This window comes from Ranitomeya imitator, chromosome 3 (genome assembly GCF_032444005.1).
Source record: "Ranitomeya imitator isolate aRanImi1 chromosome 3, aRanImi1.pri, whole genome shotgun sequence".
Taxonomy (NCBI): domain Eukaryota; kingdom Metazoa; phylum Chordata; class Amphibia; order Anura; family Dendrobatidae; genus Ranitomeya; species Ranitomeya imitator.
The window spans coordinates 277,893,406-277,911,297 of NC_091284.1; the positions used below are offsets into that span (position 1 = coordinate 277,893,406).

At 40.7% G+C, this 17,892-nt stretch overlaps 1 protein-coding gene across 1 annotated transcript in view; it reads right to left on the reverse strand.

Annotated features, from left to right (window-relative positions):
* Positions 1-17,892, reverse strand: part of ELAPOR1 (endosome-lysosome associated apoptosis and autophagy regulator 1) — a 349,091-nt gene that overhangs the window by 82,015 nt on the left and 249,184 nt on the right. The window contains exons 16-18 of the mRNA XM_069756493.1: positions 10,950-11,127; positions 10,766-10,862; positions 1,863-1,964 (exon numbers count right to left, since the gene is read on the reverse strand). Of these exons, the coding sequence (XP_069612594.1) occupies positions 1,863-1,964; positions 10,766-10,862; positions 10,950-11,127 (377 nt within the window). The remainder of the gene's footprint in view (positions 1-1,862; positions 1,965-10,765; positions 10,863-10,949; positions 11,128-17,892) is intronic.

The following is a 17,892-nucleotide window of genomic DNA, read 5'->3' on the forward strand; positions in this document are numbered from 1 at the left end:
ATTAGCTGAGAGTCTGAACGTAAATCCAAGGTGGTCATCTTTCATTGGTCAAATGCATCTGCCTGTAACAGCACGGACCATAGCTTGCTCCAAAAGCGGCCATTTATTCCTTTAACGCCACGATCACCATTGCATGCTTACACAAGCTCCTATTGGCCCATATGTGATGCAATTGCTAGGCGTCATGGCAGCCAGTGCCTACAGAAGGCCCCTATGACTGCCTTATATGTCCTTCTGTGAAGCCCAGCCTGTGACTGGCCTTCAAAGAGCAACATTATTTTGACTATTTAGAAGTGAGGCATTGTTGTGATTTTTGGCACTATTTTCTATTACCAGCAACGTTTTTCATTTTACCATTAAAACACCTGAGTCGAGTGAGGGCTTGTTTTTTGCTTGATGACGGGATTATTCAATTAGTACCATTTTGGGGCTATATACAAAAGTTTTGGCTGCTTTTTATTGCAAAAAAACTATTCTGGCATTTCAATTTTCTTAAACATGTTTTCTATTGCAAATGAACTCCTTCACGACCAAAAGTTTTTCCATTCGTTTTTGCGTTTTCGTTTTGTGCTCCCCTTCTTCCCAGAGCCATAACTTTTTTATTTTTGGGTCGATATGGCCATGTGAGGGCTTGTGTTTTGCGGGATGAGTTGTACTTTTGAAAGACACCATTGGTTTTAACATATCTTTTACTAGAAAATGGGAAAAAGTTCCAAGTGTGGTGAAATTGCAAAAAAAGTGCAATACCAGAGTTTTTTTTTTTTTACCATGTTCACTAAATGCTAAAACTGACCAGCCAATGTGATTCTCCAGGTCATTACGAGTTCACAGACACCAAACATGTCTAAGTCCTTTCTTATTTAAGTGGTGAAAACAGAATCCAAAACATCTCCATTTTTCATTATCTGGGGCTGGGTGAGGGTTTATTTTTTGCGCGCCAAGCTGACGTTCTTAATTATACCAGCAAGTCTTGACAAAACTGTACCAAATGGTCCTCTGTTTTATTTCATTCTCCAATGGACACCGTTTGACTATTAAAGGTTAAGTAGATATGAAGGCATCTAATGAGCACAGACAGAAGTCTAGGCTCTTCATCCAATGTTCTGGGTCATAGGAAAGAGTGTATTGAAATGGAGAAGAAGGCAGAAAACAACATCCTGACTGAGCAATATGCATGTTACTGGGTCTCCCCCAACATGGGTCCCGGTGCTGTTAAGTCAGCTGGACATGCTACTTACAGAAACTATCCTAAAAGGAGAGTGTTTATATCACAGTCCTGGATAAACCGTTTAATTACCCCTTGCTTAATTATTATTCAAACCCTGGCAAGTAGTAGACCACCACTTTAGTTTTGCTTCAATCATCTACTACAAATGCTCCCTCCGGGACTTAGTTAACTCTCCAACTATAAATGCTGCTCTATTGTATTTCCTCCCTTAAGTGACTTAGGTTTTACTCTCTTTTATAAAGGGACTTTATAAACGGATTCTCTAAATAAAACTTTGAAAGTGCACATACAGAATATTCATTTGCATCATTTTTTTATTTTGCATTACTGAGCTGGCAGAGATTTATGTAATAAGGGTCATTACAGTAGGAGTCCAGTTGACAACGACAGATCCCTTACTGGTTATGCAGAGACATTCTTTTGAAGATACAAATGTGGTAAATGGTTAGTATCAGTTCATTTTTCAGTGAAATTGAAGTCATAACTGTCAGCATCAAGAACATAAACATTCTTAAAAATTGATGTAAAAAAAAAACATTTTTAAGACACCATATTGATTAAGAAATAGCAGAAATTATCAAGGTCATAAAATATAGTATCTATAAAACTTCAAAATCTGTAGAGAATGTCTTACCTTGGTACACGCACAGTGCCTAAACTAGTTTTCTGTGGATTACAGCGCAAGCGGACTGTGGTAGCGCGACCAAAAACACAGGACTGAGTAACTTCTTTGGACCTGTAAAATTAAAAAAGTTAATCTGTTTGTGAGCAACATGAACTTGGAATCCAGCAGCTGTTATAGAGAGTAGTCGTCAGTAATCGAGTAAGGCTATGTGCACACGCTGCGGAATGGGGTGCAGAATTTTCTTCACCAAATACGCCTCTCCTGGCAAAATCCACAGGAGCAGATTTTATGCGGATTTTGTGCGGAAAAGCTGCGGAATTGATGCAGAATTTGTGCAGATTTTACCCCTGCGGATTTCTATCATGGAAGGGTCCAAATCCGCTGCAGTTCCGCACAAAAGAAGTGACATGCACTTATTTTCATTCTGCTGCGGAATCAGTGTGGATTTTTCCGCACCATTAGCACAGGTTTTTTGTTCCCCAATTGACTTACAATGTACTGTAAATCACATTGCGGAACTGCAGCGTTTCTGCGCGGAAAAATCCGCTGCGGATCCGCACCAATTCCACATCGTGTGCACATAGCCCAAAGGCTTTTTTGCAATCCCCTCTCCAATAGTCATAAGTAGAGATGAGCAAATTTGTTCAGATTCGGTTCTGAATACGATCGGATTTGAATATTGTTTTTGCAATATTCGTTAAACACAGCTGAACTTCATTAGAGTCAATTACCGAATATGTTTAGAACCAATCATAAGACATACATTCGGCCCGAATAGTGTTTGAATGTGGCCCGAATACGTAAAAATCAGATTCGGGGCCAAAATCTTAACAAATTTCATCATCTCTAGTCATACACACATGGTCAAAATTGTTGGTACCCCTCATTTAATGACAGAAAAACCCACAATGGTCACAGAAATAACTTGAATCTGACAAAAGTAATAATAAATTTAAAAAAATGCATGAAAATGAACAAATGAAAGTCAGACATTGCTTTCAACCATGTTTCCACAATATTAAAAAAAAAAAAAAAAACTCATGAAATGGGCCTGGACAGAAATTATGGTACCCCTGAAAATAATGTCACAAAAGGGACATGTAAAATCACGGTGTGTCCACTAATTAGCATCACAGGTGTCTACAATCTTGGAATCAGTGAATGGGCCTGTACATAGGGCTACAGATACTCACTGTGCTGTTTGGTGACATGGTGTGTGTCACACTCAACATGGACCAGAGGAAGCGAAGGAAAGAGTTGTCTCAGGAGATTAGAAAGAAAAGTATAGACAAACATGTTAAAGGTAAAAGCTATAAAGACCATCTCCAAGCAGCTTGATGCTCCTGTGACTACAGTTGCACATATTATTCAGAAATTTAAGATCCATGGGACAGTAGCCAACTTCCCTGGACGTGGCCACAGGAGGAAAATGAATGACAAATCAAAGAGATGGATAATACGAATGGTAGCAAAAGAGCCCAGAAAAACTTCAAAGCAGATTAAAAGGTGAACTTTAAGCTCAAGGAACATCAGTATCAGATTGCACCATTCATCGTTGTCGGAGCCAAAGTGGACTTCATGGGAGATGACCAAGGAGGACACCGGACTGGAATTTGTCAAACTGCATGTGACAATCCTCAAAGCTTCTAGGAGAATGTCCTATGGACAGATGAGACAAAAATGGAACTTTTTGGCAAGGCACATCAGCTCTGTTCACAGATGGAAAAATTAAGCATATCAAGAAAAAAAACTGTCCATACTGTGAAACATGGAGGAGGCTCTGTTATGTTCTGGGGCTGCTTTGCTGCATCTGGCACAGGGTGTTGAGAATCTGTGCAGGGTACAATGAAATCTTAAGACTATCGAGGGATTCTAGAGAAAAATGCACTGCCCAGAGTCAGAAAGCTTGGTCTCAGTCACAGGTCATGGGTCTTGCGACAGGATAATGACCCAAAACACACAGTTAAAAACACCCAAGAATGGCTAAAAGGAAAAAAAGGACTATTCTAAAGTGGCCTTCTAAATCCTATTGAGCATCTTTGGAAAGAGCTGAAACATGCCGTCTGGAAAAGGCAGCCTTCAAACATGAGACAACTGGAGTAGTTTGCTCTTGAGGAGTGGGCCAAAATACCTGTCGAGAGGTGCAGAAGTCACATTGATAGTTACAGGAATCATTTGATTGCAGTGATTGCCTCAAAAGGTTCTGCAACAAAATATTAAGTTAAGGGTACCATCATTTCTGTCCAGGCCTATTTCATGAGTTTTATTTATTTTTTTTATTCTGTGGAAGCATGGTTGAAAATCAATGTCTGACTTTCATTTGTACATTTTCATAGATTTTTTATTTATTTATTATTACTTTTGTCAGTTTCAAGTTATTTCTTAGACAATTTTTGTCTTTTTGGGTTTTTCTGTCATTAAAGGAGGGGTACCAGCAATTTTGACCTTGTGTGTTTGTGTCTAGAGTTCTAGATTTAATATGTCTACATTAATTGTTATAAGTGCACACAATCTCCAAAAAGCACAAGCTACAAACTGATAAAACATATGGTGCCCTTTCTCTAATCTTTTGAGAAGAGTTCTACAGAAACTTATCCTTCACTGTCATATGTGGATCTTTGTACATATGGAATTCAATCTGATCTTATCCTCAAACTCTTGGGATTAGATTAGTCAATTGAGACAGGCCCCAACTGGCTTTTCTCTTAAATCAGAACTATTTTATTGAGCAAGAAAATACCACAAAACAATACAGAACAGGAGCCGTGGTACTGTAAGCATATAGATATACACAGAATAATACAGATACTGAGAACTATACCAGTATACATGACAGAAGAAGTGGTACTGTGCAGCGTATATATTATGAATAGTACAGACAATGAGAATTATACCCAGTATACAGGACAGGAGAAGTAATACTGTGAAGTGTATATATACAGAATAATACAGATACTGAGAATTACACTCAGTATATCAGACAGTAGAAGTTGAACTATGCAGTATATATACAGAATAATATTAAGAATTGCACTTAGTATACAGGACAAGAGAAGTGTTACTATACAGTGTATACATACAGCACAATACAGATACTGAGAATTACACCCAGTGTACAGGACTGGACAAAGTGCGGTGCAGTGTATGCATACAGAATACTACAGATACTGAGAATTACACCACCCATACATCCAGCATACAGAACGGGAGAAGTGATGCTGTGCAGTAGGATTGGCAAATTCTACACTGGCGCTCTCTGTGCTCTTCACAGATGAAAGCAGGTTCACACGGAGCACCAGTGACAGAGTCTGGAGACGCCATGGAGAGCGATCTGCTGCATGCAACATCTTCAGCATGGCCGGTTTGGCAGTGGGTCAGTAATGGTGTGAGGTGGCATTTCTTTGGAGGGCCGTACAGCCCTCCAAGTGCTCGCCAGAGGTAGCCTGACTGCCATTAGGTATCGAAATGAGATCCTCAGACCCCTTGTGAGACCATATGCTGGTGCGGTTGGCCCCGGGTTCCTCCTAATACAGGACAATGCCAGACCTCATGTGGCTGGAGTGTGTCAGCAGTTCCTGCAAGATGAAGGAATTGAAGCTATGGACTGGCCCGTCCATTCCCCAGACCTGAATCCGATTGAACACATCTGGGACATCATGTCTCGCACCATCCACCAACGTCACGTTGCACCACAGACTGTCCAGGAGTTGGCGGATGCTTTAGTCCAGGTCTGGGAGGAGATCCCTCAGGAGACCATCCGCCGCCTCATCAGGAGTATGCCCAGGCATTGTAGGGAGGTCATACAGGCACGTGGAGGCCACACACACTACTGAGCATAATTTCCTTGTCTTGAGGAATTTCCACTGAAGTTGGATCAGCCTGTAACTTCATTTTCCACTTTGATTTTGAGCATCATTCCAACTCCAGACCTTTGTGGGATATTAGCTGTGATTTACGCTGATCATTTTTAGGTTTTATTGTTCTCAACACATTTCACTACGTAATGAATAAAGATTTACAACTGGAATACTTCATTCAGTGATATCTAGGATGTGAGATTTTAGTGTTCCCTTTATTTTTTTGAGCAGTGTATATTACCTGTACACTGATACTACATACAGAGCTCCTGTGTATAATGTCACCGGTGATCACTGCATTACCTATCCATAAACTATATACAGAGCTTCTGTGTATGTGGTTATTGTATTACCTGTACACTATATACAGAGCTCCTGTGTATAATGTAACTGGTGATCACTGTATTACCTGTACACTGACACTATACAGTGGGGCAAAAAAGTATTTAGTCAGTCAGCAATAGTGCAAGTTCCACCACTTAAAAAGATGAGAGGCGTCTGTAATTTACATCATAGGTAGACCTCAACTATGGGAGGCAAACTGAGAAAAAAAAATCCAGAAAATCACATTGTCTGTTTTTTTAACATTTTTTTGCATATTATGGTGGAAAATAAGTATTTGGTCAGAAACAAACAATCAAGATTTCTGGCTCTCACAGACCTGTAACTTCTTCTTTAAGAGTCTCCTCTTTCCTCCACTCATTACCTGTAGTAATGACACCTGTTCACACTTGTTATCAGTATAAAAAGACACCTGTGCACACCCTCAAACAGTCTGACTCCAAACTCCACTATGGTGAAGACCAAAGAGCTGTCAAAGGACACCAGCAACAAAATTGTAGCCCTGCACCAGGCTGGGAAGACTGAATCTGCAATAGCCAACCAGCTTGGAGTGAAGAAATCAACAGTGGGAGCAAGAATTAGAAAATGGAAGACATACAAGACCACTGATAATCTCCCTCGATCTGGGGCTCCACGCAAAATCCCATCCCGTGGGGTCAGAATGATCACAAGAACGGTGAGCAAAAATCCCAGAACCACGCGGGGGGACCTAGTGAATGAACTGCAGAGAGCTGGGACCAATGTAACAAGGCCTACCATAAGTAACACACTACGCCACCATGGACTCAGATCCTGCAGTGCCAGACATGTCCCACTGCTTAAGCCAGTACATGTCCGGGCCCGTCTGAAGTTTGCTAGAGAGCATTTGGATGATCCAGAGGAGTTTTGGGAGAATGTCCTATGGTCTGATGAAACCAAACTGGAACTGTTTGGTAGAAACACAACTTGTCGTGTTTGGAGGAAAAAGAATACCGAGTTGCATCCATCAAACACCATACCTACTGTAAAGCATGGTGGTGGAAACATCATGCTTTGGGGCTGTTTCTCTGCAAAGGGGCCAGGACGACTGATCCGGGTACATGAAAGAATGAATGGGGCCATGTATCGTGAGATTTTGAGTGCAAACCTCCTTCCATCAGCAAGAGCATTGAAGATGAAACGTGGATGGGTCTTTCAACATGACAATGATCCAAAGCACACCACCAGGGCAACGAAGGAGTGGCTTCGTAAGAAGCATTTCAAGGTCCTGGAGTGGACTAGCCAGTCTCCAGATCTCAACCCTATAGAAAACCTTTGGAGGGAGTTGAAAGTGTGTTGCCAAGCGAAAAGCCAAAAACATCACTGCTCTAGAGGAGATCTGCATGGAGGAATGGGCAAACATACCAACAACAGTGTGTGGCAACCTTGTGAAGACTTACAGAAAACGTTTCACCTCTGTCATTGCCAACAAAGGATATATTACAAAGTATTGAGATGAAATTTTGTTTCTGACCAAATACTTATTTTCCACCATAATATGCAAATAAATTGTTAAAAAAACAGACAATGTGATTTTCTGGATTTTTTTTTTCTCAGTTTGTCTCCCATAGTTGAGGTCTACCTATGATGTAAATTACAGACGCCTCATCTTTTTAAGTGGTGGAACTTGCACTATTGCTGACTGACTAAATACTTTTTTGCCCCACTGTATACAGAGCTCCTGTGTATAATGTCACTGGTGATCACTATTAACTGTACACAATACACAATTAACTATGTTACTATGCCTGAGGAGGTGGTGATGGCGAACTCAGTCGAGGGGTTCAAGAGAGGCCTGGATGTCTTCCTGGAGCAGAACAATATTGTATCATACAATTATTAGGTTCTGTAGAAGGACGTAGATCTGGGGATTTATTATGATGGAATATAGGCTGAACTGGATGGACAAATGTCTTTTTTCGGCCTTACTAACTATGTTACTATGTTACTCTATACAGAGCTCCCGTGTATAGTGTCATTGGTGATCACTGCATTACCTGTACACTGACACCACACACTGTATACTATATACAGAGCACCTGTGTATAACATCATCAGTGGGCAAAAAAGTCAATGGCGCTCCATTAGAAGAAGCTTATATGCAAAACAGGGCTGTCAGAGTGGTAGCGGGGAGATATATAAAGTTGTGGAACTTTAGCAAATGTAAGTACAGTACATTCACACTATACTTAATAGAGAATTCATGTATTTACCAGCAGTGACGTTATTATTCATATAAAGTTTATATTTATTAATGGGATATACTGTATACTGTTTATATGAATGGGAACGAACTTAGGACAACTCGGATACTAAAATTATACTCTTAGATTACCAATGTTCCTAAAAATCCATATGTAGTGGCAAAATGTAGTCTGGTCATGGTGTGGTAGTATTTGTCCCCTGTAGGTGGCATTAGTCGATCACTATGCAGTGGTAATATGTAGTCTGGTCACAGTGTAGCTGTATTTGTTCCTTGTATGTGTATTATTGGTCTAGGTATATAGTGGATTGTGTTGTGTATGGAGGTCACTTGTTCTCTCTGATTTCCATAAAGGGAAGATTCTTGATTTACAATAGAGTTGAAATACTTGGACGTTTAATCCCTCCCTGTACTGTGACTATTACATAGAAGCAAATATGCACTTACAGGGGTTCTACGGTGAAAATAAGTAATAACCTATCCTAAGGAAACATTCACACATTCAGTTTTTGGTCAGTATTTTTCCTTAGTATTTGTAAACAAAAACCAGGAATGGATAATAAATACAGAAGTGGTGCATATGTTTCTGCTATACTTTTCCTCTGATTGTTCCACTCCTGGTTTTGTCTTACAAATACTGATGTAAAATACTGAACGTGGGAATGTGGCCAAAGGATAAGTGATAAGTTATTGATTTGTGGGAGTCCGACTGCTGGGACCTGCACCGATATGCAGAATGTGAACTCTTATCCCCATTAGTATGGAGTGGCATGTACGACTCGACCATTGATCCAGTCAATCCCTAAGGGGCTGCACTTGGCTTTTACTGGAAGCCCCCAAAGAGGATGAATGGAGCTGCGGTCAGACATCACATCTGCAGCTCCATTTTAAAATGGGGATAAAAGTGTCCTGTCAAGGATAAAAGTTCCCCATTCTTCCGATTGGTGCGGTTTCCAATGGTCGGATTCCACCGATCAATAAGTTATCACCTGCGTGACCTGTGGATCGGTGATAACTTGCATTCAAAGAACACCTTTAATGCAAACTACTGTAATTGCATATCCCAGTTATGGTAGCGAACAGTAGATCTGCAGCCGCCGCCTATGTTTTACAGTTGATGCTCCACTATAACGGGGAGAACGGCTAAGGTATTTGCATATAGCTGTAGGGTGGGCCCCTAGGGTCTGTTCCCCCTGTGGGCCTCAGACACCCCATGCATGTTGATAAAGATTAGTGCCCCCCCAAAAAGCATGATTTAACTTCTTTAGGTTTTTTCAACAAAAACGCAGCAAAAGCTGATACCTGCATGTTTTTAATGCATTTTTCCCCACTTACTCATTGCTTTCTATGGGTGAAAAAAATGCTATAAACTCATTGAAAAAATGCTGCAAAATGTGACACGCTGCAGTTTCCAAAAACACAGCAGCTTTCAAAATCAGTCAGGAAAAACAAAAGCAATGTATGCGTATGAGTTTTCTGAGATCTCATAGCCTTTGATAGTACTGTAAAATGCAGCTTTAAATTTAAAGAAGATAAAAAAAAGCACAGCAAAAAACAAAAACGCAACGTGTGAACATAGCCTATCAGTTTGATATGGGAGGTGGAGGGATCGTGCTGCTGTCAGATACCAATTAAGTTCATTTTTTGTCAAATGACCAATGTTAAACTAGAGACTAGTCTAACAGAGCTGCAGTCTGAACCAAGTGTAATGTAGCTATTGGGTCACAGATGAAAATTTTTAATGGTCTGAACATAGCATTAGCTTCTATTTCACAGGGTATTTTTTTTTTTACAAAGGATTGAGAGGGTAGGTGCTGCAAAGCTTTTTATTTAGAGTGAAATCACACAGTTTTTGTGTCTGTTTTCCAAACACAATACTGCAATACAGAAAGTGAGAAGTATTAATTTTTTCTTTCACGGCTGTACGAATTTAATTGCTGCACTCAATTTATAAAAAGCTTACACTTTATATTCTTAATAGCGAATAAGGTGTCGGTTAAGGTGAAACATATAGAAGGAGGATCATTGGGGGAAAAACACAATCCTGCAATCTCCCTAGGCAGATTATCAAGAGACACTCCTCAGTATTGAAATTGCAACACCAAGAAGGAACAGTTGTAGAGTTATGGAAATCACAGGATCGATAGACATGTTACGGATTTGAAAAGGTTTCCTTTTTATTAATCATTTGCATATCATTAAACACGATCCTGTGACACATTATATATAATTTCACGACTTTTCTTAGTGTTGCGATTTTATCATTGATGAGTGATTAGGACTAATGGACATCAGTGAGCGGCATGCACAGAGTCTACAGAACGTCACCCACTGCTAGTCCCACTTTATGGTGCATTTGTGTTTGACACATTATGCTTGAAATTCTTACATTAATGGTCTACAGAATTCAGGAAAATTCATAAATTAAAAGTGATAGGCTATTGGATTTTAAATCTTCATTTTTTATTTTTATTTTTTAAACCACTGCTTACCTGTAGTAGAATATGACATCTTTTAGTTCTGAATGTTCTCCTGGAAACAAGTCCACGGGAGAAGTGATTTTTTCCAGCGTTGTTTCTGTTGTCACACCTGGTTCAGATAAAAGAACATCAGTAATAATGCAATATTGTAGCATAACAGAATATCTTTAAAATGTCCTTATTTCTGGAAACTCACCTATCATTTGATCACCAAGGACTATGGGCTGTGAAGACATAAAATTGCCTTGACCAGCTGCGTTTGATGGTATAATAATGGACTGGCAGACATAGGAATTTACAGAAGACCTTGGCTCGTTTTCTAACCCTTGGGTGGTGTCGGAAACATTCTGCGTACATGCTGCCAATTTTCTCCCCTGTAAAAATGAGTCAATACATTTATATTTGACCATTTTCAGAATTTTACAACAACATGTCTATAATATCTCACACTACAAAGAGTGTTCCTATAGGAAAGAATTGATATGAAGAGAATTGTATGAGGTCATGACTTTTTTTTTACATGAGAGCTCTGATTTTAGTATTCAGTTTTCACACATACAAAAGTGTTTTCACAGAATATCAAAGGCAATAGGCCCATGTTGTAGCTCTGACTTTATACGTAGGCACAGAAATCATGATGCATTGCATGTTTTATTGAAGGGCTGATTGCAGAATCTCATTTATCGCCTATCCTCAGTATAATGCTCCCACTGTAATAAAAAGGAATCAACCAATGATGTGAGTCTCTTGAGAGACAAGACGTGTAAGTCTTCATGGTGGTCAGGGACAAATGGAGAAGGAAAACAGAATGACTACAAGAATCCTAGAAGATGTCACCTGTAAATCACTGGACTTCCCACTGTACCACTATATAGTCACTGTGTTGGTGTGCTATTGGACTTAGTACAGTTTTTGTATATAAATATGTGGTCATTTTCAATCTTCTATACAGCAGTTTTATTGATAACTAGCAGAAGAGCCCGGTGTTGCCCGGGCATAGTAAATATCTGTGGTTAGTTTTAGCACCTCACTCCACTATTTTCCCTCACTCCTCTCATTTTGCACTCACACCTTTTCATTTTCACCTCACACCCCTCATTTTCACCTCAGTATATACATGTTTGTCATCTCCCTTATATATAGTATACACCTGCATGTCTTCTCTTGTATATAGCATCTCCCCTGTAAATAGTATATACCTGCTGTATGTCATCTCCTCCTGTATATTGTATATACCCATGTGTCATCTCCGCCTGTATATATTATATACCTGTATGTCATCTCTTCTGTATATACTATATACCTGTGTCATCTCCTCCTATATATAGTATATACCTGTATGTCATCTCCCCTGTATATAGTATATACCTGCTGTATGTCATCTCCTCCTCTATATACCTATGTGCCATCTCCTCTTTTATATAGTATATACCTGTATGTCATCTCCTCCTGTATATAGTATATACGTGTGTCATCTCCTCCTGTATATAGTATGTACCTGTATGCCATCTCCTCCTGTATATAGTATATACCGGTGTGTCATCTCCACTGTATATAGTATGTACCTGTATGTCATCTCCTCCTGTATATAGTATATACCTGTGTGTCATGTCCTCCTGTATTTAGTATATACCTGTATGTCATCTCCTCCTGTATATAGTATATACCTGTGTGTCATTCCTCCTGTATATAGTATATACGTGTGTCATCTCCTCCTGTATATAGTATATACCTGTAAGTCATCTCCTCCTGTATATAGTATACAGTGGGGCAAAAAAGTATTTAGTCAGTCAGCAATAGTGCAAGTTCCACCACTTAAAAAGATGAGAGGCGTCTGTAATTTACATCATAGGTAGACCTCAACTATGGGAGACAAACTGAGAAAAAAAAATCCAGAAAATCACATTGTCTGTTTTTTTAACAATTTATTTGCATATTATGGTGGAAAATAAGTATTTGGTCAGAATCAAAATTTCATCTCAATACTTTGTAATATATCCTTTGTTGGCAATGACAGAGGTCAAACGTTTTCTGTAAGTCTTCACAAGGTTGCCACACACTGTTGTTGGTATGTTGGCCCATTCCTCCATGCAGATCTCCTCTAGAGCAGTGATGTTTTTGGCTTTTCGCTTGGCAACACGGACTTTCAACTCCCTCCAAAGGTTTTCTATAGGGTTGAGATCTGGAGACTGGCTAGGCCACTCCAGGACCTTGAAATGCTTCTTACGAAGCCACTCCTTCGTTGCCCTGGCGGTGTGCTTTGGATCATTGTCATGTTGAAAGACCCAGCCACGTTTCATCTTCAATGCCCTTGCTGATGGAAGGTGGTTTGCACTCAAAATCTCACGATACATGGCCCCATTCATTCTTTCATGTACCCGGATCAGTCGTCCTGGCCCCTTTGCAGAGAAACAGCCCCAAAGCATGATGTTTCCACCACCATGCTTTACAGTAGGTATGGTGTTTGATGGATGCAACTCAGTATTCTTTTTCCTCCAAACACGACAAGTTGTGTTTCTACCAAACAGTTCCAGTTTGGTTTCATCAGACCATAGGACATTCTCCCAAAACTCCTCTAGATCATCTAAATGCTCTCTAGCAAACTTCAGACGGGCCCGGACATGTACTGGCTTAAGCAGTGGGACACATCTGGCACTGCAGGATCTGAGTCCATGGTGGCGTAGTGTGTTACTTATGGTAGGCCTTGTTGCATTGGTCCCAGCTCTCTGCAGTTCATTCACTAGGTCCCCCCGCGTGGTTCTGGGATTTTTGCTCACCGTTCTTGTGATCATTCTGACCCCACGGGGTGGGATTTTGCGTGGAGCCCCAGATCGAGGGAGATTATCAGTGGTCTTGTATGTCTTCCATTTTCTAATTATTGCTCCCACTGTTGATTTCTTCACTCCAAGCTGTTTGGCTATTGCAGATTCAGTCTTCCCAGCCTGGTGCAGGGCTACAATTTTGTTTCTGTTGTCCTTTGACAGCTCTTTGGTCTTCACCATAGTGGAGTTTGGAGTCAGACTGTTTGAGGGTGTGCACAGGTGTCTTTTTATACAGATAACAAGTTTAAACAGGTGCCATTACTACAGGTAATGAGTGGAGGAAAGAGGAGACTCTTAAAGAAGAAGTTACAGGTCTGTGAGAGCCAGAAATCTTGATTGTTTGTTTCTGACCAAATACTTATTTTCCACCATAATATGCAAATAAATTGTTAAAAAAACAGACAATGTGATTTTCTGGATTTTTTTTTCTCAGTTTGTCTCCCATAGTTGAGGTCTACCTATGATGTAAATTACAGACGCCTCTCATCTTTTTAAGTGGTGGAACTTGCACTATTGCTGACTGACTAAATACTTTTTTGCCCCACTGTATACCTGTATATACCTGTATGTCATCTCCTCCTGTATATAGTATATACCTGTGTGTCATCTCCACTGTATATAGTATGTACCTGTATGTCATCTCCCCTGTATATAGTATATACCTGTATGTCATCTCCTCCTGTATATAGTATATACCTGTGTGTCATGTCCTCCTGTATATAGTATATACCTGTATGTCATCTCCTCCTGTATATAGTATATACCTGTGTGTCATTCCTCCTGTATATAGTATATACGTGTGTCATCTCCTCCTGTATATAGTATATACCTGTAAGTCATCTCCTCCTGTATATAGTATATACCTGTATATACCTGTATGTCATCTCCTCCTGTATATAGTATATACCTGTGTCATCTGCTCCTGTATACAGTATATACCTGTGTGTCATCTGCTCCTGTATATAGTATACACCTGTGTGTCATCTCCTCCTGTATGTAGTATATACGTGTGTCATCTCCTCCTGTATATAGTATATATCTGTGTGTCATCTGCTCCTGTATATAGTATACACCGGTGTGTCATCTCCTCCTGTATATAGTATATACGTGTGTCATCTCCTCCTGTATATAGTATATATCTGTGTGTCATCTCCTCCTGTATATAGTATATATCTGTGTGTCATCTCCTCCTGTATTAGATCGCATTCACACGTTATTTGGTCAGTATTTTTACCTCAGTATTTGTAAGCTAAATTGGCAGCCTGATAAATCCCCAGCCAACAAGAAGCCCTCCCCCTGGCAGTATATATTAGCTCACACATACACATAATAGACAGGTCATGTGACTGACAGCTGCCGTATTTCCTATATGGTACATTTGTTGTAGTTTGTCTGCTTATTAATCAGATTTTTATTTTTGAAGGAGAATACCAGAATTGTGTGTGTTTTAGGGCGAGTTTCATGTGTCAATTTGTGTGTGTTGAGTTGCATGTGGCGACATGCATGTAGCGACTTTTGTGAGATGAGTTTTGTGTGGCGACATGCGTGTAGCAACTTTTTCTCGAGATGCATGTGACAGGTTAGTGTAGCAAGTTGTGTGCAGCAAGTTTTGCGCGTGGCGAGTTTTATGTGTGGTGCGTTTTGAGTATGTGCAAGTTTTGTGTGAGGCAACATTTGCATGTGTTGCAACTTTTGTGCATGTGGCAATTTTTCTGCGTGTGCAAGTTTTGCGTGTGGCGAGATTTCCATGAGGTGAGTTTTGCTCGTGTGGCGAGTTTTGCGTGAGCCTAGTTTTGCATGTGGCGAGTTTTGAGTGGCGACTTTTGTGTTTCAACTTTTATGTGGCGAGGTTGGTGTATGTGTGGTGAAATGTGTGCTGAGGGTGGTATATGTGTTCAAGCACGTGGTAGTTTGTGGCGCATTTTGTGTGTGTGTTCATATCCCTGTGTGTGGTGAGTATCCCATGTCGGGGCCCCACCTTAGCAACTGTACGGTATATACTCTTTGGCGCCATCGCTCTCACTCTTTAAGTCCCTCTTGTTCACATCTGGCAGCTGTCCATTTGCCTCCAACACTTTTCCTTTCACTTTTTCCCCATTATGTAGATAGGGGCAAAATTGTTTGGTGAATTGGAACGCGCGGGGTTAAAATTTCGCCTCACAACATAGCCTATGACGCTCTCGGGGTCCAGACGTGCGACTGTGCAAATTTTTTTTGGCTGTAGCTGTGACGGTGCAGATGCCAATCCCGGACATACACACATACATACATACATACACACATTCAGCTTTATATATTAGATATTGGCCTTGGTGTATGAGGTTGTGTACTAACTGCCATATGTATGCAAAATAACCTGTCCAGCACCTCCCAAGTGTGAATAGGTGCAAGCTGTAGTGACTGCAAATTATGTATAAACTAGATGGAGGCCCGATGCTATCGCATCGGGAGGGTGGTAATGTCACAATGGGGGGAGGCTTTGCAGTGTTGAGTATCTCTTCCCCCCATGTGATGCCTTTGCTGCTTCCCTTTCATTGTCATTGGCGTACTTTTTTGAAGGAGCCATGTTGGCATCGATATTAGCTTTTTAAAGGGGTTTTTCCACAAACGAAAGTTAATTTAAAAAATTGTCTGTGTCTGACCGTGTACAGAACATACCACAGCTCCTGGGCAGGGGAGGAAGCAAAAGACAATACTGATATTACAGCAGGAGATTGCAGAGGATACAGTTTGTGAGGTAAAATATTGTTTAAAAACAGTCAGTGAAATATTTTACCTGATAAAATTAATCCTCTGTGATCCCCTGCCAAAATGTCAGTATTGTCTTTTGCTTCCTCCCATGCCAAGGAGATGTGTTATGCTCCATACACTGTCAAAAGCAGACAATTTTTAAAATGAACTTTGATTTGTGGGAAAACCCCTTTAATGTGACCGACTTCCTCTGCCTGTAGACGTGGTGTTTCTGCCGCCGGGATCAGCCGAATGATTCACTGCGCCTGCGCGGAATTCGTGCAGGAGCAGTAAATCAGACCTATGCAATCTTTGTGCCGACAGATAGCGGCGGGCACATTAAAACTGCACATGTGCTCCTCCTGTACAAAGATGGCGGCGGTCAGTGAATTATTCAGCTAATTCCAGCGGTGGCGTGTTTGCGACGGTGTTCCGCTGGTTGTACCGCACAAGAGGCTGCATATGGCATATACAGAGTGTGTGTGGCATATACAGTGTGTGTGTGTGTGTGTGTGTGTGTGTGTGTGTGCGTGTGTGGTGCGTACGGCATATATAGCGTGTGTGGTGCGACGGTATTCCGCTGATGGTACCACGCAAGAGGCTGGTACCACCAGCAGTTTCCATATTGAGACACCCATCACTTGGGTGTCCCAATATGGCGGTCGGTGAACTTCCGCCGCTTGGTATTCTGGGATCCAGACACATCTGGACGGAACAGGATGTGAAGACATTACAAGGTAAGCATATATTAAGAAGAGCATAGCGACACTATGTGAATGCCAAGACATATAGTGTCAAAGGAAATAACTTCCAACTGCATTATCCCTTAGCAAGATGTACTTACAAAAAAAAGAGAAGGTTCTTAGCGCATAAATTGGCCGATTCATGTGTGTCCATCAATCACGGCAAGGTAACACTTCTCTGATGGGTCCTTCCATAACCCTTCCCTATCCTACTGTACATGTCACTTTAGGACTATAAAGCCTACAATACTGGACAAACCTGTCTCTCCTGGGCTGCAAGTCTACAATTTTAATGGACAAGAAGAATTGGTTGAGAACACCTATTTTGCAGTCAAACCAGCTAACCGTATGGTGATAATGTTTGTTCCTTTTATATTGGTGTTATTTGGCAACTGTGACTTTTTTAAGGGTGGATTATCATATTTAGAAAGTTATTTTATATCTTCAAATAATTCAGAAAAAAAGTATGCGGCACTCACCATGGGAGCTTGAATGAAAAGTCCTTTATTTCATGACTTTCATATTAGATGGTAAAGTACAGAGGGGTGCGGGGAGAGAAAAGAAAAGATGACGGCTGTTTTGCGTTAACGCGAAACGTCTGACGTCCTGGGTTTTCCACCTCCATCCTCCAGTACTAGTCCAGCATCATGTTGAGCATTGATGTCAGCATAAAGTCCTCAGGAACGAGACATGTGCATAACATCATGAGCAGCCTCTACTCCTCATGTGGCCCTCAGAGGTTTCAGGACACCTGCTGCAAGAAGCTGATCGGACAGATCATCCTCACCAAGTACAACACTAAAGCCTACCGTATAGACGAGATCGCCTGGAACATGACTACAGC